Source organism: Callionymus lyra, chromosome 12 (assembly GCF_982586985.1).
Source record: "Callionymus lyra chromosome 12, fCalLyr1.hap1.1, whole genome shotgun sequence".
Taxonomy (NCBI): Eukaryota; Metazoa; Chordata; class Actinopteri; order Syngnathiformes; family Callionymidae; genus Callionymus; species Callionymus lyra.
The window spans coordinates 6,463,101-6,484,988 of record NC_141829.1 but is presented as its reverse complement, the minus strand read 5'-3'; the positions used below and the strand labels follow the sequence as shown (position 1 = coordinate 6,484,988).

The 21,888-nt window shown below is 34.9% G+C and overlaps 1 protein-coding gene across 2 annotated transcripts in view; it reads left to right on the top strand.

Moving 5' to 3' along the window:
* cntnap5a (contactin associated protein family member 5a) overlaps positions 1–21,888 on the top strand; it is a 246,610-nt gene that overhangs the window by 108,953 nt on the left and 115,769 nt on the right. For both annotated transcript variants that reach the window (XM_087804487.1, XM_087804486.1), the window contains exon 8: positions 13,360–13,627. In XM_087804487.1, coding sequence (XP_087660613.1) covers positions 13,360–13,627 — 268 coding nt within the window. The remainder of the gene's footprint in view (positions 1–13,359; positions 13,628–21,888) is intronic.

Sequence of the window (21,888 nt, the reverse complement as noted above, 5' to 3'; positions counted from 1 at the left end):
TCCCAGGGTTGGTTTAGTTCCACTGTAACAGTTTTAGATTCTGGGATCGATAAAACAAACCTTAGTGTTTGAGTTAAATTCTCAAACCCATTCCATAATCTAAAAACAAAGTACTCAATATCAGTTTTTATTAAAGTCTGGACGGATGGATGGATGAATTGATTGAAGGATGGATGGATGGATAATTGGATGGATGGATGGATGGATAGAGCTTTTTTGATCCCTCTGGAGATCTCATTTGGGAAATTGGGTTCACAGTTCACAGCAGACGATAGAAGGTAAATCAAGTATCATAAAAAACAAGAACAAAATGGCAAACAAAAGAACAAAGTGCAAGGGATGACAAAGTGCAAGTATAAGGAAACTTAGATAAGATAGAGATAGATTAAGATACAAAGATTAACATCATCCTTTCACTCTGCCCCTATAAAGTCTAATATCGCGAGGAATGAATGAGTACCTGAGTCTATTAGTGTTGCATCATGGGAGGAGCATTCGTGCTCTCTGTTCAGAGGATCATCCATGATGGACAGTAGTTCGTCAAGTAAGTAAGTATATAAGTAATATTTATTTATATAGCACTTTTCCAGACCAGGGTCACAAAGCGCTTTAACAATCAAAACAATACTCAAAAAAGTATATATTTAAAGATCAAGATAATACTGAGAACAACACAGGAGTTCCAGAAAATCAAGGAAAGTCAAGAGAGAGTACAGTTTGTTCTTCTACTGTTTCAATGCATTGTTTAAATATAAATGAACACATGCTAACTTAGTTACTTACCACTGTTTATAACTTTGTATATTTGTAGTTACTTACCACTGTTTATAACTTTGAATATTTGTAAAGTTTCGAGACTAAATCCTGCCGGTTTGTTAAAAGCCATATAAATAATAAATAATACCAAACTGAGATCATAAATGTATGGATTACTGTATGTTTAGATTGAAGTACATCCTGTCCGTTACGGGCTGGTTAAAGCTAATCCATAGGGTCTGAATTATAAGACGTACATCCTGTGAGTAGAACCAGTTTATCTAACAAATCTAACAACAACCTTGTCTTTAGTTTTCCATTGATTTCGTCATATATACGGATCACATAACCTGTCCGTGGGTTTTTCCTCAGTGTCCTTGTTAATCCAAAAAAAAAACCTCGGGACAGAAGTGGATTGAAATGGATGTAAAAATGGCCACGTATGGAAGTGAAAGAAATCGAAGTGCACTTTATCAAAATAAAAACCTTTTACCTTTTTCAAATACGAGAAATTTGAATTATTAATAGAGAAAGAAACAGCAAACAGTCCATTCAAAAGTAATAACCCGCTATTAAAGTGCACATTCCGTCTCTGCTGTTCCGAAGGCTACCGTGGTTTTTTTTTTCATTATTTTGCCGTCTCGGCCACCGTTTTAACAGCCCGGCCATCCTTTATTCAGAGCCGGCGCTCTTTTAAAGAAGACTAAATAAATAATCAGAGGCCGAAATGCGTCAATAAAACAAGTACAAATATAAACCTGTAATTTCACAGAGTAGTCCGAGTTCTTCCAGCGCCAGCCGTTCGCTTCCTGCGGAGTTCGTTTATTTGAAAATAAAAGTCACGGAAACCAAGGGTAGACATTTTAGCAGCTTGAGTTGAAAATGACTTCCAATTTTTATGATTATTTGAACGCTCAAATTATCAAGCTTGGATTCTTGTTCATCGTCAACATGTCTGTGACGGGTTTAAAGATAATATTTGACCCTTTTTTTTTCGACTTTAACTTCAAAACATATCACACTTTTATCAGGAAAAATGTATAATGATGTTTTTCAAAAACTGACATTTGTATCCCAAATAATCTTTTGTACAAATCATCACTGATTTGTCACAAATACACTGAAAAAACCCCGAAAGAAAACATGTGTCTTGTAAAGGTCAGCAAATTTTAATTTTTTATATATTGTTTGCCTTAAAATGATGACCTGATTTCCCGAAGGAGATCTCCGGAGGGATTAATAAATAAAAGTCTTTCTAACTATTCCTAGCAAGCTGCTACAAACAAAGGTCAAAAACAAGCTTTAAATGTTAGGCAAAAATATTAAAATTTAGCAGCTTGGCAGTGGGCTGCGCTCGCTTTGTGTTTGTCTTTTCATTTTTTTGTTAATTTTTATTGATAAAGCACTTTTTAACCAATAGTTGTTTTACAAAGTGTTTTACATAAAAGCAAACAACTACAGTTAGAAACAACACAATCCATTAATACAGAACAGTAATAAAACAAGATAAAACGACACACATTCCATTCAAGGAAAATATTAATAAATAAAATGATAAAACACTGAAAATAAAAGTTGAGTAAAAGCCCATTGATGAATCCATTTAAGGGTTAAAAGGCGACATCACACAAAAGCCAGTCTGTAAAAGTGTGTTTTCACTTGTTTTTGCAACTGGAATCTGGATTTTTTTTTTTTTTATAAAAGTCTTATCCCCAGTTGGTGAGATGACAAAAAAGGATACCTCAAACACATTTATTTTCGGGCCTTCACGTCACCTTGACCCAGAGACGACACAAAGGATACCTCAAACATGTTTGTTCCCGGACCTTCACGTCACCTTCACCCAGAGACGACACAAAGGATACCTCAAACATGTTTGTTCCCGGGCCTTCACGTCACCTTGACCCAGAGATAACACAAGGGATACTTCAAATACATTTGTTTTTGGGCCTTCGGGTTCCCATGATTCAGAGACAGCACAAGGGATACCACGGGTCACCTTGACCCTGAGATAACACAAGAGTAAGACATTTGTTTTTCTTCTTATCTTCAACGCTAAACTTTACTTTCTTATCTTGTACATATATCTAAAAATATATTACAATTTAATTAAATTATCAGGACATTTAGATAGTAATGGTTCACAAATTGACAAAAATTACAAAACATGTGAGAGTTAATATTAATTGAATATTGTTTTAAGTATTGTTTGCTCCAAATGTTTAATGGAGGATTTTCAACCCTGGAATTGGGATGTTCCGACTAACAATAGTCCAGAATAAATTCCAAATTTGGGAAAAACAATATTGAGAAAAGATGACATCATGGGGAGAACTGAGCAGTGGTCTTTACTCTCTACTGAGCTTTTTTTGCAAAAATAAATAAAGTCCAGGTTGCACAACTTGAATTTCATTGACTTTTTAAACAGTTTTCCAGATCCTTGATATTTTTTTTTCTTTAATGAAAGTCTTATTAAGGGATTTAGTCACATTTTAAAATCATATTAATTCAAACGACACTATAAAAATGTATATAAATCTTCTCGAATATAAAAGTTGTTTTGGTTTTTGTTGAGTGTGAAGCGCTAACGTGTGAGCAGCAGGCAGTGCGAGTTGTGAAAAAACCTCTTTGAATTATTAACCATCAGGAAAAGCAGAATGTTGTGTTCCGTCCACGACAGTGTGATCCTGCACTCGCAGACAAACAAACCAGAACACGGAATAAATAGTTGGACCGCAAACCAGCACAAAAGTTTTCCTTTAGCGGCCACTTGGTAAAATCTTATATATATCGAGAACAAACCTGCCTGTAGCTTCATAAATATAAGCCTTGACTTTTTTTTCAAAACAAATTGGGATTTATCAGAGGATCTTTTCTTAATGTCATCAGTTTGATTTACAAGGAATTGTTCGGAAATACCTTTGAATTATTGCAGTATCAAGCTAAGTAAGTAATAATCGTAGAGCGCTTTTCGAGACCAGGGTCACAAATTCTATGGGGTCGCCAATAATGTTTGTCTTTCAGATGCCTTGATTGTTAAATAAATCTCAAAAAGTATGATATTTCGTGGCCCTTCTTTTGAAGTAGGGGCCGAAATCAGGACAATATTTATCAATAAATACTTAAAAAAGAAAAATAATCTACAATCCACAGGTAAACAACAAAACGCAAAAGAACAAAATGTTTATATTATAGACTTGCATGGAAAAAACAGTTGATTTAAATCAACAAATTCTGCAAATAATGTTGGGTTATTTTAGATTCCTTAATTGTTAAATAAATCTCAAAGTATATCTATGTGGCTCAACTGCTCATCAACCTTAGAATATTCAACACCAAAAACTGAAGAGACACAAACATTCTATTCCAAATGCAAGACTGAAAGAAAGACAAATGGTCGACTGTTTATTTTCCTTATTTTTGTTTTTGTGTTGACTTCCCTGATGTTAAATAAATACTTTATAGTAGTTGTTGATACTTTAATGGTTAAAAATGTCAATTTCTATATGTAAAATATATGTTGGATTTATAAAAAAAAAATGAAAGGGAAAAAAGTTAAATAACTTCAAAGGTTGTTTTAATTCCTCATGTTGAACAAAACATGTCATCGTGCTTTTAAATGGTGCTTCTTTCTTTTTTTTAAACGCAGCAGCTGTCGAGGAGGCCAAGCGGTTTTATTTATGGGGTCTTAATGTGTTTGATGGGATGTTATCGGAGGCTAATGTCGGAAAGTTGAATCGATCTTCACGTGTTTGGCTAATGTTCTGATCGTGAATGTTTCATACCTTCAATCGCTCAAGTTGTTTCAATATTTAATTCATTTGCAATTAAGAAAATCAAAAATGAAATGATTGGCTTTCTTTACAACAGTCGGATCCATGAACTGTTTTATTTGTAGTCTTAAGAATATCAAGTAATGAGCTCATTAAGACTAAAAATAATTATGATTGCTGCCTATTTTCTGGAGAAAGAGTTTGTTTTTGTATGAACTGAACTGGAAAAAAATATTGTTTTGGTCATTTGTGGTTTGATAACGAAGAAAATATGCTGTTGTTTTTTTGTTGTTTTGTACAATCACTTAAATGCTAAAAATGACTAAAGGCCTGCTGTGTAACCTTTAAGGATACTTTAATAGTTAAAAATGTCCATTTCTATATGTAAAATATATGTTGGATTTATAAAAAAAAATTAAAGGGAAAAAAGTTAAATAACTTCAAAAGTTGTTTTAAATCCTCTTTTATTTAATCAATCTTCTTTTAACTTTTTTTTTCATAAATCCAACATATATTTTATTTACAGAAATTGAAATTTTTAGCCATTAAAGTATCAACAACAACTAAAAAGTATGTCTTTACATGAGGGAAGTCAACACAACAACAAAAAAATGTCAGTCTTGCATTTAGCTATCATCTTCATTTTAGTCTCTTCAGTTTTTGGTGTAGAATATTCTAAGGTTGATGAGCAGTTTCTCTACGTAAATGAGATGAGATTTATTAAACTATCAAGACAACATAAAAAAAAACCTTATTTTGCAGAATTTGTTGATCTAAAACTTAAATCAACTGTTTTTTCCCTGGTTGTCTATAATATAAACATTTTGTTCTTTTACGTTTTGTCATTTACCTCTGAATTGTTCATCATATTTCTTTTTTTTTTTGTCTAATTGTATATATTATTTTTATAAATATTCTCTTAATTCCGGCCCCAAAGTTCCACCAAATATCATCTCATCTTAAAGTTTTATTTTCATATTGTGTCTAAAAAGTTGTATTACTAGAGGTCGTCACAGAAGCTTGAAGGAAGAAACGAGTAAAAAAAAAAGAAAATCTGATCGGCAGCCGAGACTTTTGCGAGTCTTCCGTGACAAAAGACCCCGAGGAAACAAATCCATCTCCCCTGCAAATGATAACGGGCCAAAGTTAAAGGTTATGATGATGATAAAGGCCAAGCAAACATAAACTAATCCTCACCTCAGGACCATAACAGTTCCAGAAGTTTTTACCGCGTCCAATTTTGTTGTTTGTCCGGCGCCAACAAACCGCCGAAGCCATTGAATCTTTAAAATCGAACCCATCTCCGGTTGTTTTTTTTCGATCAGCATCGCATTTTCTTAAACTCTGGTGCTGATCTGTGATGATGTTTGAATAGTCAGATTTAAGGGATTGTGGTCCGAGATTGGACGAGTGAAAAAGACGTGAAAACAATCATCGGAGCAAACGTAATGGATTCATTTGCGGAGTCAAGCTAGCTACACAAATCCGATGGTGACCCAATGAGCCGTGAGCTACATCTCATCTGCGCTAACCCCCGCCTTTACCGTCTGATTGCTGCATTAAAAGTCCTTTACTGACATTAAAGTGAGGAGGTGGAGAGAGAGAGAGAGAGGGGGAGACCAGCTGCCAAGATGGAAAGCTGTAATGGAATTTCAATGGGACAATCTCCCTGAGGTTGATGGAAAGGAATCGCGTCGAGAGCTGGAGAGCCGTGATTGCGCGACGCTGCCCTGCGGGCGCTGATAAGACGGTGACCTCGGCAAACGCCGGCCCCCGGGACACCATTCCCGGCACTGCATAGAATCAAACCCCGATGCGTTTATTTTTCCTCTCGAAAACATCTATGGAGAACAATCGCAATAAACATCTTTAAAAAAATGTCCGTTTCTAAACGTAAAAATACGTATTTTTGATTCTTATTTACTTTGCGATTTAGGTCGTCCTTATTTACCCCAAATGTTATGACCGTCACACTGATTTAAAACTCTACCCTTTGTGTTTAGATTTCAAGCATATCCTCCAAAATGCTAAAGTTTATCTCAGTTAAATTTCCACTCCAAAAATTCGAAAGTTTAAGTAGCGGAAAGATTTCTCCATTTCATCAACAAAAGGAAGGCATAATTTTAATTATTTGTTAAAAATATATAAATATGGATTGTTGACCCTCGGGACAACATCCCGGCACTGAATAGAATCAAACCCCGATGTGCGTTTATTTTTCCTCTCGAAAACATCTATGGAGAACAATCGCAATAAACGTCTTTAAAAAAATGTCCGTAACTAAACTTAAAATACGTATTTTTGTTTTAATTTATTTTTAAGTCGTCCTGATGACCATCAAACTTATTTTAAAACTATAACATTTGTTTTTATATTACAAATATTTCCTACAAAACACAAAAGTTAATCTCAATAATATTTTAACTCCAAGTATTTGAAGGTTTTAGTAGCGATAAATGTCTCCATTTCCTAAACAAATTACAAATGTTACGACCGTCACACTGATTTTAAAACTCTACCCTTTGTGTTTATATTTCAAGCATTTTCTCCAAAATGCTGAGGTTTATATCCATTACATTGGAAACTCTGAAATTCAGAAGTTCAAGTAGCTGAAGTAGTACGAGTAGCATGTAGATAATGTACTTAAATATGTGCAACATATACACCGACAACATGGAGAACAATCCAAATAAACGTATTTAAAAAAATGTACATAACTAATACTTTCTTTTTATTCTGATTTACTTTGCGATTTAGGTCGTCCTGATTCCCCAAATGTCATTACCGTCAAACTGATTTAAAACTCCTACCATTTGTGTTTAGATTTCAAATATTTCCTCCAAAATGCTAAAGTTTATCTCAATTAAATTTTAACTCCAAAAAATTGAAAGTTTAAGTAGCGAAAAACGTCTTCATTTCATGAACAAAAGAAAGTCATCATTTTGATGATTTGTTAAATAAAATTAAATATGGATTGTTGACCTTCGGGACACGATACCGCAATTTAAGGTGAAAATATATATATTTTTGATTCATATTTACTTTGCAATTTGAGTTGTCCTTATTCCCAAAATGTTACGACCGTCATACTTATTTAAAAAACTCTACCCTTTGTGTTTATATTTCAAACATTTCCTCCAAAATGCTGAGGTTTATATTAATTACATTAAAAACTCTGACATTCAGAAGTTCAAGTAGCTGAAGTAGTACGAGTAGCATGTAGAAAATGTACTTAAATAAGTGCCCATGAGATCAAAGTCTTCATTTAACCACCAAAAAATAGTCATTTGGATTAATTGTTAAACAATTAAAAGTAAAAATAACGCTTGTTATACCATTTTGCATAAAGTTAAAACCCGATGTGCGTTTATTTCCTTATGAAAACAACTCTACCGACAACATGAAGAACAATCACAATAATCATCTTTAAAAAATGTCTGTAAATAAACATAAAAATAAGTATATTTGATTCATATTTAAGTCGTCCTGATTCCCCAAATGTTATGACCGTCAAATTGATTTTAAAACTCTACCCTTTGTGTTTATATTTCAAACATTTCCTCCAAAATCTTGAGGTTTATATCCATTACATTGAAAACTCTGAAATTCAGAAGTTCAAGTAGCTGAAGTAGTACAAGTAGCATGTAGATAATGTACTTAAATATGTGCAACATCTACACCGACAACATGGAGAACAATCGCAATAAACGTATTTTAAAAAATGTACATAACTAATACTTTCTTTTTATTCTGATTTACTTTGCGATTTAGGTCGTCCTGATTCCCCAAATGTCATTACCGTCAAACTGATTTAAAACTCCTACCATTTGTGTTTAGATTTCAAATATTTCCTCCAAAATGCTAAAGTTTATCTCAGTTAAATTTTAACTCCAAAAATGTGAAAGTTTAAGTAGCGAAAAACGTCTTCATTTCATGAACAAAAGAAAGTCATAATTTTGATGATTTGTAAAATAAAATTAAATATGGATATTTGACCTTCGGGACACGATACCACAATTTAAGGTGAAAATATATATATTTTTGATTCATATTTACTTTGCAATTTGAGTTTTCCTTATTCCCAAAATGTTACGACCGTCATACTAATTAAAAAAACTCTACCCTTTGTGTTTATATTTCAAACATTTCCTCCAAAATGCTGAGGTTTATATTAATTACATTAAAAACTCTGACATTCAGAAGTTCAAGTAGCTGAAGTAGTACGAGTAGCATGTTGATAATTTACTTAAATATGTGTCCATGAGATAAAAGTCTCCATTTCATCAACAAAAAAAATGTGGTTATTTTGGATTATTTGTTAAAAAAGTAAAAGAAAAAATAAGGCTGATGTGAGTTTATTTCTACACCGACCACATGGAGAACAATCGCTATAATCATCTTCACAAAATATCCGCAATTTAATGTGAAAATATATATTTTTGATTCATATTTACTTTGAAATTCAAGTCGTCCTGATTCCCTAAATGTTATGACTGTCAAACTGCCTTTAAAATTCTACCCTTTATTTTTTTAATATTTCCTCTGCAAAAGTTTGTCAATTAAATTTCAACTGTGAAATCTGAAGGTTTAAGTAGCGATAAATGTCATCAATGTTTTCAACTAATTACTTTATAAAGTTCTCCCACTTTTGAAATCGAGATGTTACGAGGTAACCATAAAAAAAACACCATTTAAATAACAATTAATAATAATAATAAACAATTTCCCGAAGGAGACCTCCTGAGGGATCAATACAGTTTTACCTTACCTTACCTTACCTTAACAACATATCAAGAGTTCACTAATGATCTAACTGTCAGAACAGTGAACTTCACTGTAAGTTTTGAAATGTATATAAATGTGAGATAATTAACATAATGAAAACACTTCTTCTCGATCTGTCATGAACCTGCTGCTGTGTTAATTAAAAAGATATGTCGCATTTTTCCGCACCTTTAGGAACCCAAACCACTTTAATCACAGATCAATGCATCACTAAATTGTTGAGGACGTTGAGCTCGTCTCATGTGCCGTGTCTTAAATCCAACACTTCTCTGTAAGTGCACTGCTTGACAGTACACTGTAAGACGGTGCACTTACTTGCGTAGTGCTCACATGTCTACAGTGTAGTTCTGTCTCAAATCAAACTACTACACACTTATAGTGTAGTACTGTCTCAAATCAAACTCTGCTGCTTCACAGGAAATGACTCGACAGCTTCTTTTTCTACTACTTTTTAACGATGATTGCAACCAGTCGTTAAAATACTATCACTGACACTTGACAATAATGTTCTCCAATAGAAACAAGCTATTAAGTTGTGTTTTGTTTTGTTTTGTGGTAAAATAAGTGTTTTCTCAAGACATTTACGTCAGTATCTGCTCAGAAGACGCGTCGTCAGTGACGTAGCTTCAGTTTAGCTTCAGTTTAGCTTCAGTTTAGCTTCAGTTTAGCTTCAGTTTAGCTTCAGTTTAGCTTCAGTTTAGCTTCAGTTTAGCTTCATCTACGTCACTAAGATGGCGGCCATTGACTTTTGAAAGTGTCCATCGATCCACACTCAATTTTCTGGCAGATTGAGCGCTCATTGCGCACTACATTTTCACACACTGCTGATCAGGATGCACTCGTGCACTTAAACTATTAAGTGTAAGTGCGATTTTGGGACACACTCATGCTACTTCACATCCTTTGACGTAAAGAATACACTTGAATATGTGTCCATGACATCAAAGTAGTGACTCGCCAACAAAACACCAGTTTCAGGATGCATTAAAGATATAAAGTTTATGTTATTTTGTGTACTTAAACTTAAAGTATTTGTATTGCATAAGTGCGTCTCAATTCTTAGTATGTGAAATGTAGTGCTCCATACACGCTAAATTGTCACTAAAACGCCCACAAAACTGAGTGTGGATCGATGGACACTTTCTACCCTAAATGGCTCCATTTTAGTGACATTGACGTTGTATATATATATATATATATTCATATATTCATATACTTACGGGTGCATTTTCAGCAGCAGTAGGACGATGACACGTCTTCGGTGCTGATACCGGCGTAAATATCGCGCCAATATTTCGTTTCTCATATTTCTTGATCCAAACCAAACATGCTGCCAGCAGGTGGCGCTAGTGTTCCTACAGCTGGTTGCAATCATCGTTAAATAGAAGTAGAAGAAGAAGCTGTCGCGTCATTTCCTGTTAGTGCGTAGCAGCAGAGTTTGATTTGAGACATACTATCTGTGGAGAATTATGCTGTGTCTCAAATCGCATACTAGCGTACTCAAAGTTAGTATTGTTAGTGCGTTAGTGTGTCTCAAATCTTAGTATGCGAAATTTAGTTCGCCATGCACACTAAATTGGCGTACTAACAAGCCCACAAAACTGAGCATGGTTCGATGGACACTAACCATCCTAAACAGCCGCCATCTTAGTGATGTTTTAAACGGAAGTTACGTCATATATAAATGCATATATATGCATATACTTACAGGTGCATTTTCAGCAGCAGTAGGAGGATAAACACGTCTTCGCTGCTGATACCAGCTTAAATATCTCGCGATTATTTAGATTCTCATATTTTTTCTTTATTTATTTTTCCAAAGTTGCAATACGTGCTGCCAGCAGGTGGCGATAGCGTTCAAACAGCTGTTTGAAACATCGTTAAATAGTAGTAGTAGAAGAAGCTGTCATGTGATCTCCGGTTAGTGTGTAGCAGCAGAGTTTGATTTGAGACATACTATCTGTGGAGGATTAGTTACTAGTTAGTACGTACACTATCCTGATGATACTAACCAGTGCACTAAGAGAAGTATGTGATGAGAGGTGAATCTGGGCCTTTTTTTCCCAATGCTGCTGCCCCCTCAACCCGGCCGCAAACGGGCTGAATGGATTAAGAGAAGAACATCGAACGTGTTCTCTTCTTTCCTTCATCAGTTTTCAAGTCTCTTAAACCCCCTCGACTCGGTTGAAATTAATTCCCGAACACGCGCTCTCATTGTCCACGTGTCTTCTCGGATCCAAGGAGTTTCAATCCGGGACGTATAGAGGAGAGAGAAAAAAAAAGAAAAAGACATGTTTTCTTTGATACCTTGTAAGAATGCTGCTATTGAATTTAAGCGTCTTGATTTCAGGTGCCGAGGAAAAAAGGGGGGATTATTCACTTTTGTTACGACTCTCGCGTTTCCTGTGATTCCGCCGAGCTCAGCAAAATAGCTTCATCCCGACCAGCAAAAAAACGCACAACGTTGCAAATCCTCTCTTTTTTTTATGTTCAACAAAACATGTCATCGTGCTTTTAAATGGTGCTTCTTTCTTTTTTTAAACACAGCAGCTGTCGAGGAGGCCAAGCGGTTTTATTTATGGTTTCTTAATGTGTTTGATGGGATGTTATCGGAGGCTAATGTCGGAAAGTTGAATCGATCTTCACGTGTTCGGCTAATGTTCTGATCGTGAATGTTTCATACCTTCAATCGCTCAAGTTGTTTCAATATTTAATTCATTTGCAATTAAGAAAATCAAAAATGAAATGATTGGCTTTCTTTACAACAGTCGGATCCATGAACTGTTTTATTTGTAGTCTTAAGAATATCAAATAATGAGCTCATTAAGACTAAAAATAATTATGATTGCTGCCTATTTTCTGGAGGAAAAGAGTTTGTTTTTGTATGAACTGAACTGGAAAAAAACATTGTTTTGGTCCTTTGTGGTTTGATAACGAAAGAAAACATGTTGTTTTTTTGTTTGTTTTTTTACAATAACTAAAATACTAAAAAGGTAGCCTGCTGTGTAACCTTTTGGATTAACTTTGGACTTTTCTCAACGTTTTCTGTCTTTATTATTTAATGAAGTCTATCTAGATATCGCTGGGTAAAGTTGTGTCTCATGAACAATGTTATTTTAAATAAAACAAAGTGATTTATTTATTATTATTATTTTTAGGAAGAGTCCTGATGTTTATAAAACTTAAGTTACATTTCTTGACTAAATTATTTCATTCATTTTTTAAATATTTAATTACATGATTATGGAGGTTTTTTTTTAGGCATATTTAATACATTCTCTGACTATGGTCGTCTGTCTGTCTGTCTGGTCTTCTGTTAAAAAAAATTAAAGCTTATTTAAATAATTGTTACTTAGTGTCGCATTTAGAATTGAAACCTCCAGAGTTCGCCTAAAAATAAAGTTCACCAAAACTTAACCTACAATGAATGCCGTGACCCCTGATGACACATCACCGTGATGAGTTCATTAGAAACTAGAGATCATAAACAATTACAAAAACAAAAACAAAAAATCAGAAAGCAGAAAACGTAATTTGTAATTGTAATTTTTCTAGAATCTTCTCTGTTACGGGTGTTTTTATTCTCAAATGTTATTGTTAAGAGATATTTCTACGCACTTATTAAACGACATATTCATATTTCTGTACTCTACATTTTTTATTAGGTGTATTATTCAATGTTAAACATTTATATTTTAACATCTTTGTTTATAATGTTCAACTGATCGAGTTAACGCGAGTCAATTTACGAAGTAATGGCCTCCCACCACTAGGTGGCAGGGATATTATTTTATTCAGGCTATATTCCAACAGTTGTCTGTTTGCTTATGTTGCAAAGTACAAATATCTTTTGATTCATATATTTTAAATTTTAAGTTTATCATGTTCATGATGTACGTCGATTTAATTTTTCTTTCGTTCTCAAACTCCGCTCGTCGTGCGCGCCCACGTGCACACGATTTCCATTTTAAATAACAGTCCAAGTCTCCCGGGAGCCGTCGTCGCCGAGATTGTCATAAATCTGAGGCCTGGCTGTCGTCCGCAGGGCAACGTGACCTTCTCGTGCTCGCCGCCCCAGCTGGCCGCCTGCACCTTCCTGAGCTCCAACAGCAGCTTCCTGACACTTCCGTCAGCGGCGTCGGCCACGGGGGGCCTCGCCGTCCGCCTGCAGTTCAGGACTTGGAACAGTAAGGGACTGCTGCTGTCGGCGCGTCTGGACCCGGAGCCCAACAGACTCCAGCTCCGGATCCTCAGCGGCCGACTGCACTTGACCCTGGTCGGCTCGGGGAGGCAGAAGGCGGAGGTCGTCTCGGGTGAGTTCACCGCTGACGTCTCTTTCTTGAACACTTTATATAACCGACGCTCACCTGGTTCCTCTGGAGACTAACATCACACCACCATGTCTTTTTTTTTTCCTCATTATGACGAGAGAAAATTGTCATAAACAAGCAATTATTTCATAAAGATATAAGTGGAACCTGTGGAGAAAATGTGTGCTCTTAAGAGGAAATGGCTGTTTTGCTATTTTCTGATCTTAGAGCCTCATTTTTTTTCTCATTATGTTGTTAGAATTGGTTGCAGCTTCGTGGCTATTTCGTTCATTTACAGCGTAATTATTTTGATGATAGATAATAATCAAGTTGTTGGCAGCAACATGTGTATTATGTTTTTTCTTTGCCCCATTTTTAATAAATATACTCGTTTATATAATTCAAATTGTAAATATAACAAGTCTTTATATGCACATTGACATTATTATTGAATTAAATATAAGTAAGTAAGTAAGTAATTTTTATTTATATAGCGCTTTTCCAGACCAGGGTCACAAAGCGCTTAAACGATCAAAACAATACTCAATAAAGTATATACTTTAAAGATCAAGATAATACTGAGAACAACACAGGAGTTCCAGAAAATCAAGGAAAAGCCTGAACAAATAAAAATGTCTTAAGATGTTCCTTGAAAGAGTCAGTAGATCCATCAAGCGCAAAGATTAACTGAAATATTTGATAAACCCGTTATTTTTATGTATTTATTAAAGTACTTGTAAATATATTATGCTAAACGTTTATATTTTTAAGGTCAAATATCAATTTTAACTCCAATTTAAGCAGAACAATAGAAATATCAATTGTTGTTTCTTTACTGGTTATTATGTGTATATTTTTTGCTGTATTTTAACTTTAAATGTGCATTTTTGTTGGTTAATATCCTCATTTTTATTTTGAGTGTTGCCTCTCAACCACTTAAATGACCTTTCTTAACTAAATTATTATTATTATTATTAAATATTTAATTACATGATTAAGATGGTTTTAAGGGATATTTAATACATTCTCTGACTTTGGTCATCACGGTTCAATCTATATATATTGTTGATGTAATTAAACGCAAGTTAACATTGTTTTATTTTGAATTGTTTCAGGCCATTAATTAGTAAGATTGTTTTCTGTTTTATCTTCTGCTGCTTTATACGATTTGTATTAAGTTCCCTTTTGTTTTCCATACATCAGCCTTGATGGCAATGTCTGCAACCACCGTCTCTGACCGGTTATTATGTGTATATTTTTTGCTGTATTTTAACTTTAAATGTGCATTTTCTTGTTAAAATTCTCATTTTATATTTTTAGTGTTGCTTCTCAACCACAGCAAGTATCAATGTGGGCCTCGATAGTAGCTTGTGTTCCACTTCTGTGGTTCAGTTTCCTTCTTGATGTGTTTGTGTTCACTTGTTGTTGGCGTACAAGACAGAAGAGTGTAGGTGTAATAAATATATCCTAACATGGCCTGAAAAAGTCAGTCGGAATACGAAGACGTTGCCAAGGAAGCAGAAGTGTCGGTTCACTCTGCCAACGAGTGATTGATTGTTTAAAAAAGAAGCTTCTTTTATTGATTGATGCGACTATATTTTGTCTTACGTTATTTCCGTAAAGCAGAAGAAGAAAGTCGTTTTATTTCATAGGACAATGGAAAAATGATTCATGAACGGTTCTGCTAACGTTTTGCTATCATTTGTACGATGTCTTTTCGTGAAGTTTGGAACGAGTGTCCATCCTTGTGCGATCAATTATGATTAAGGAGACGATGATTAAGACATATTGACGAACATTCGTTGCTGCTGCTGAGACCAGAAGTGCTTCTTCGAGCATGACGGCCATTTTTTTTAACAGACAACAATAAGTCATAATAAGACATGAATGTCAAACATATTTGAAAATATACATTTCCTCTTGGCATATTGTAATTGTATCATAAATAAAGGGGGGAAACCTATAGACATGTATTGTTTCATTTCTTGTCATGCATTTAGTGTTCCTGGCATTGATGGACTCATTTTTTTGTTAAGATAAGTAAACATTATCACAAACTTGGCATAGCCTTTTCCTTCAAGTCACCCAAAATTCTAACTGCACTCATTTTATACTCATACTCTATACCTCATTTTGACTAAAGGTTGGGGTTATTTTCAGAGTAATCTGTTCTTTTTAGAGTTCTAGACAGAGGTATTTTTTATTTGTTCAGGCTTTTCCTTGATTTTCTGGAACTCCTGTTGTGTTATCAGTATTATCTTGACCTTTAAAGTATATACTTTATTGAATATTGTTTTGATTGTTTAAGCGCTTTGTGACCCTGGTCTGGAAAAGGGCTATATAAAATAAAAATTACTTACTACTACTACTTACTTACTTACTTAAAGGGTAGATAGATAGGTAGTCATATGGGTAGATGGACAGGTAGGGATATGAGTAGATGGGTGGGTAGATAGATGGGTAGGCATATGGATAGATAGATGGGTAGATAGATGGATGGTTAGATAGATGGGTCGGCATATAGATAGATAGATGGGTAGGCATATAGATGGGTAGATAGATGGATGGTTAGATAGATGAGTCGTCATATAGATAGATAGATGGGTAGGCATATGGATGGATAGATGGATAGATGGATAGATAGATGGATAGATAGATGGATAGATGGATAGATAGATGGATAGATGGATAGATAGATGGATAGATAGATGGATAGATAGGCATATGGATGGATGGATGGATGGATGGATGGATGGGCATATAGATAGATAGATGGGTAGGCATATAGATAGATAGATGGGTAGGCATATAGATAGATAGATGGGTAGGCATATAGATAGGCATATGGCATATGGATGGATATATAGATAGATAGACAGAAAAAAAGACGGATAGATAGATAGATAGATAGATAGATAGATAGATAGATAGATAGATAGATAGATAGATAGGGTATAAACTGTAATTGATGGATGAATAGATACTATATAAATGACTTAATTCATGATATGACAATAAGGACAGGAGGATTGTTGCATAGAAAATGAAGGAAAAGTGAATCCATGCAAAATTTGGAAAGTAACGTTCAAATAAACATGTCCCCATTTATTGTCCTACTTTAACTAAGACGCAGAGTTGCAGTTCTTTAGCAAACGACTGGAGAAGCATGGCTTTCAACCAGGGTATTATGGTAATAAGGTATATCGTTGCAGCGATACTTGGTTTAAAGTTTGGTCAATGCTATGGTTACGCAGATATTTATTTTTTTGAGTTTGGTGGAGGTGTCGGGATTCTTTTCTGAATCCAACTGGACGACGGGGCCACTTTTATCAATAGGAGACACATGGCGTTGAACCATGTGCTGGAGCATGTAGAGCTCGACGCACAGAAGAAAACCGTGAGACCAGACCTTCTTCAGCTATTCCATCGTTTGAGAAAAATAACTTTTCATTCGGCAAAAGCCCAACCTTTGTACACAGTTGAGCAGACGTTCCTTCTGTGCGTGAACCCATTGTGCATTTCAACTCTACCTTCAGGCGACTTTGTGGCGGAAAAAGTAGTGTCGGAAGAAAGAGCTTGAGTGACAGTTGAGAGAGAGAGAGAGAGAGAGAGAGAATATTCTAGCCAAAGCACTTCACTTGACTCTTGATTTGACTAAGAGGCTATTTTGAGACCGTGTCGTTACCACGACTGTGGAAATGAAAGCCATGTGACGGAACGCACGGGAAAGTTGAAGCATTCCTATGGAAAAAAAATGGATGAAAGTTCATTGACTGGAAAAATATTTTAAAGGGAAGATCAAGAATGAAAAGATCATATGATCATATGAGTCTCAAAAAAGAAAGCAGAGCTGGAGATATGGTGATGAAAGGAAAAGATGAGGATGTGAGTAAATTATCTAAAAAGATTCAGAATTTACCACATATTGTTTATAAATAGCTATTTTATCCCATTTTCTGTGTAAAAATGTTCATTTTCTGTTTGTTTTTGTCTTTTCAAAAGGGTTTATTGTTGATCTATTTCAAATTATTCATATTGTTTTATTCACTATTATTTTGAATTTGTTTACATTAGTATTCTGTTTGATAATTACGATTAATATTTGATTGTTTTTTACTCTAATCTTTATTTATTATTGTTTTTATATGTGTTTACTGTATATCCAAGTATGTGTTTGTACTGCTGACATAAATACAATTACTTATGTGGGAAGAATGAAGAAATATCAATCAATAAATAACTGTTGAGAAGTGAGGATATTAATAAAAAGCAAACAAATAAATAAATGAAATAAGAAATTACTATTACGCCATGATACTATAAAAGTGCTGAAAAAAATACATATAAAGCAGCATAATTGAATTATTGTGAAGGACAATAATATGAAAATGAATAGAAATAAAGACGAGAAAATAACATCAAGATACAAATGACTTATTTAAAACAGAACTTGTTATTGAATATATAAAATAAAAAGTGTGAAAAAAAAATACTGTAAAATGTGTTTAAAAGTTTGCATAAGCAGAAATAAAAACAAATACAATTAAAATGATGTCTAAAATATGTCTGTTTTTGTTAAAGTAACATTAGCCTCTGACTATTGACACACCAGTGTTTTAGTTCAAAAACATATTTGTAATCTAGTGAACATTATGAAACAATACTCTGTATTGTTTCTGAGGAACTAGTAAAGAACTTTTGCTGACTCAGCGCTACAATGAGATGTATTTCTCTTATTGTTCGTTTTTCTCCGTCAAGCTGTTTAATTGTTGACGGCTGGTCCGCGGTACAAACAAAGGTTGAAGTCTGCGGATGTTGATTTGTTGTTCGGGCGTGTGTGAGGTAAACATCGCGACGTCCGGTAAATCGTATCATCAGTGATATTTACACAACTTAAACTATGGTAGGAAATCAGCAGAAGGTTAATGGAGAGGGAGGAGGCTTTTGGTTCGGAGTCGGACCAGCTTGAATGAGGAGGCGGGGAAAGCAGTTTAGAAAAGCTTTTAGGAAAAGGACACAACCTTGTAAGTAAGTATGCCGTTCTGCTTCTGATTCACTCAAGTCATCCCGACTCACTTCGACGTTTTCTCAACAAGGTTTTGACAACCCGTGATTTGGTCGGCTTTTATTCCGGTAACTTTTCTAAACTTTTCCTTTCACAACGACTGATCAATAAAAGAAATGCATTAACACACACACACAAAAAATATATATATTTGCTGCTATTCAGTCGGACGACAAAACGGTTCGATTCACGAGCTAAGCTTCAATTTCTTCAAGATATCACAGGGTTAAGCATGATTGACATTTGCCAGGAATCCTGTAGAAGTCTCTGAGTGAAGGTGCACAATAGTGGCACAGTTTCAAAATCCCAGTAGCTTAAGCTAGGTCAATTCCAGGATCGGAAGGATGAGAAATAAACTGTGGAAAAAGGGTAAAAGGGTCTTTTATTGAACTGCGAAAATGTTGGATTATCATACCAGAGACAACCTTTTGGTGACACGATCACCTGCCTATCGTAACCGAAATACAAACTAAAGCAACGATAATTATATTTTGAAAAGGATGGACTGTCTTGAAGCCCAGGTATCCATATCAGGGCCATGAAAGTGGGATCCGTCGGTCACTACTGTAATGTAATTAAAATGGAATAATTCACTGGCATACGGTGCGTCTTTGTGATAAGGTTAATGTCCACGTCTTCGTAGGAGACCATGATTTCAATGTTGAATTGTGATGTAGGCTTCGAGCTTCCACTGCAACAAAAGAAACCTTATCTTATTAATTCATTTTTTTTCTTCCGCGTATTCAATCATCACTTATTAAGCACATGCTGACAGAAGACACTCCAAAGATGGCGCTTTCCAGATTGGTCCTGAAATCCGTTCAGCTTCAGTGAAACTACGTTTAAGGGAATCTATTGTGTCTTGTTTTTTGTACAAAAAGGGATAATTGATTTTTATTTATATATATATATGTCTGCTGAATTGAAAAATACCAGTTGAAAGCGAGGAAAAGCTTTGGTTAAACCGAAAACTAATTGAAACTGGAGTTATTTCTTTCCCTTTTGCAGAGTAGCTGGACCCAAATGCGTGTTGTGGTTCGAGAACATCGTGGCTCAACACTAACCTAAAGTTGAATCATTGATTAGGTAGGTAGGTAGAACTGTATTGATCCCTCAGGAGGTCTCCTTCAGGAAATTGTTTTTTTTGTCCAATTAGCCACAGCAATACAGCAATTTTTCATAAAAATAAATCAAAATAAGAACAAGAACAAAGGAAATAAAGAGAAAGAACAAGATGATACAATCTAAGCCTAAAGATAAAGAACATGGATCAAAGAAAAATAACAAAGACAAAGGATACAAAGAAAAACTATTAAACGAGTACAAAAGCGATCAACGTAAATCAGAGCCAACGTTATCACCGAACCAAAAAAAAAAAAAACACAACAGGGTTTTAAAACAAAAGCAGAGCAGAAACAAAACTCAATGAAATAAATAGATGAATAATACAACCCAAAAATAACATAGCAGTCAACAAACATGCACAGATCAAATTTAACAGACATTTCATTGCAGTACAACAGCAGAAGAGAAACGACTAAGTTAAGTTTGACTTTGGCCAGTCTGTCAAAGTGAGCCTGAGAAACCTGGGTGTTGTATTTGACAAAGACATTTCTCTAGTTCAACACTGAAGAAAACTGACCAGAAACTGTTTCCTTCAACTGAGAAAAATCTCTACGAAAAGGATGTCACATCATGATCTGGATCTTATAATCCATGTGTTTGTGTCTTCTCGTTAAGACTATTGCAAAAGTTTATTTTGGTGTCTAAAGAAGAAGGAGCTGCAGCCAGAATTCTGAGCCGCTCTAGTAGAAGAACTCACATTTCTCCGATCCTTAGAACTGTTCACTGGCTGCCAGTTTCTTTCAGGATCATTTTAAAATTCTGGTTCTTACGTTCAGATCTATTCATGGTCAGACCTTCCATCAGTGATCTGATCCAGACTTACACCCCAGCTCGGGCTCTGAGGTCTGTGGATCAGAATCACCTGATGGTTCCTGAACTTCAGGACCAGAGGAGATAAATCCTTCCAGACTGTTGCTCCTAAGCTTTTGAACCATCTCTGTGTTTGATGATCTACTGACTCCTTCAAGAAACATCTGAAGACATTTTTATTAGTGCTTTTCCTTGATTTTCTGAGACTTTTTTTTTTTTCATGTGTCTTGACCTTTTAAAGTATATATTTTAGCCATATATTGTTTTGATTGTTAAAGCGGTTGGTGACGCTGATCTAGAAAGGCACTTACAAATAACCTTCTACTTACTTACTTCCTTCCACTAGGTGTTAATGGTTGACGCACGATGTTGGAACTGAGAGGCTGTTAAGCAGTTGGAAGGTGATTAACGTGATTAGCGCCAGCTTTGAGTCATCATACGTCAAACAAAATAAAGGAGCTCAGCGGAAGGAACTGAAGAAAATAAATGTAATACAATGGGAAACATTACTTACTGTAGGGATTAGTGTAACTAATTTAACTAAGACACTGGTAACTTACGCTATAAACAAACTAAAAAATACAGTCTTATCTCAGTATTTTTGGGTAAAGAGTAGAAAATAAGTTTACATTTTGGGTGAACTATCGCTTTAAGATGTGAACATGGATAAAAAAAACGATCCACCTCGTTTATCATCACGTCGTGGATCAACATTATTAATATTTCATGTCGGGTTAAGTGTCTTTTCCGTCCGCCGAGCGAACTGGAATTCACAGAAGAACAGATGGCCAACGCCAGCAAGACGGATCGGAAGTTTGAGACGTGTTTTAAAGTCTTAATGAGATCTTTCTCCGTAACCGGAAAGTGAATTATATGTGAAAACGACTGTAATTAGAAAACCTTATCTATTCTATCTTTGTTGTGCATATAACACATTAGTGTGTAGAACGACACAAGGATCACACATAATCTATGTAATTAATTGGTAATTGTTCTTTTTAGAAGAATAGAAAGTCATTTTCTTACCTGTGTTTCCCTTTGGGATGTTAATTTTACGTTAAGTCCTTGTGATGGTTGTTTATGTTCATTTGCACGACTCGTATTATTATTGTCGACTAATGACTGTGTTTGAAGTCGGAGCGTCTAAATTTAGCACCAAAGGCAGCTGCAGAATGTGTTAAAATGACTTTTTTCTTTCCACAACCACCACTTCTTACTGGGGTATTTCACACGTAAGCATAAAATTCAATATCATACTAATATA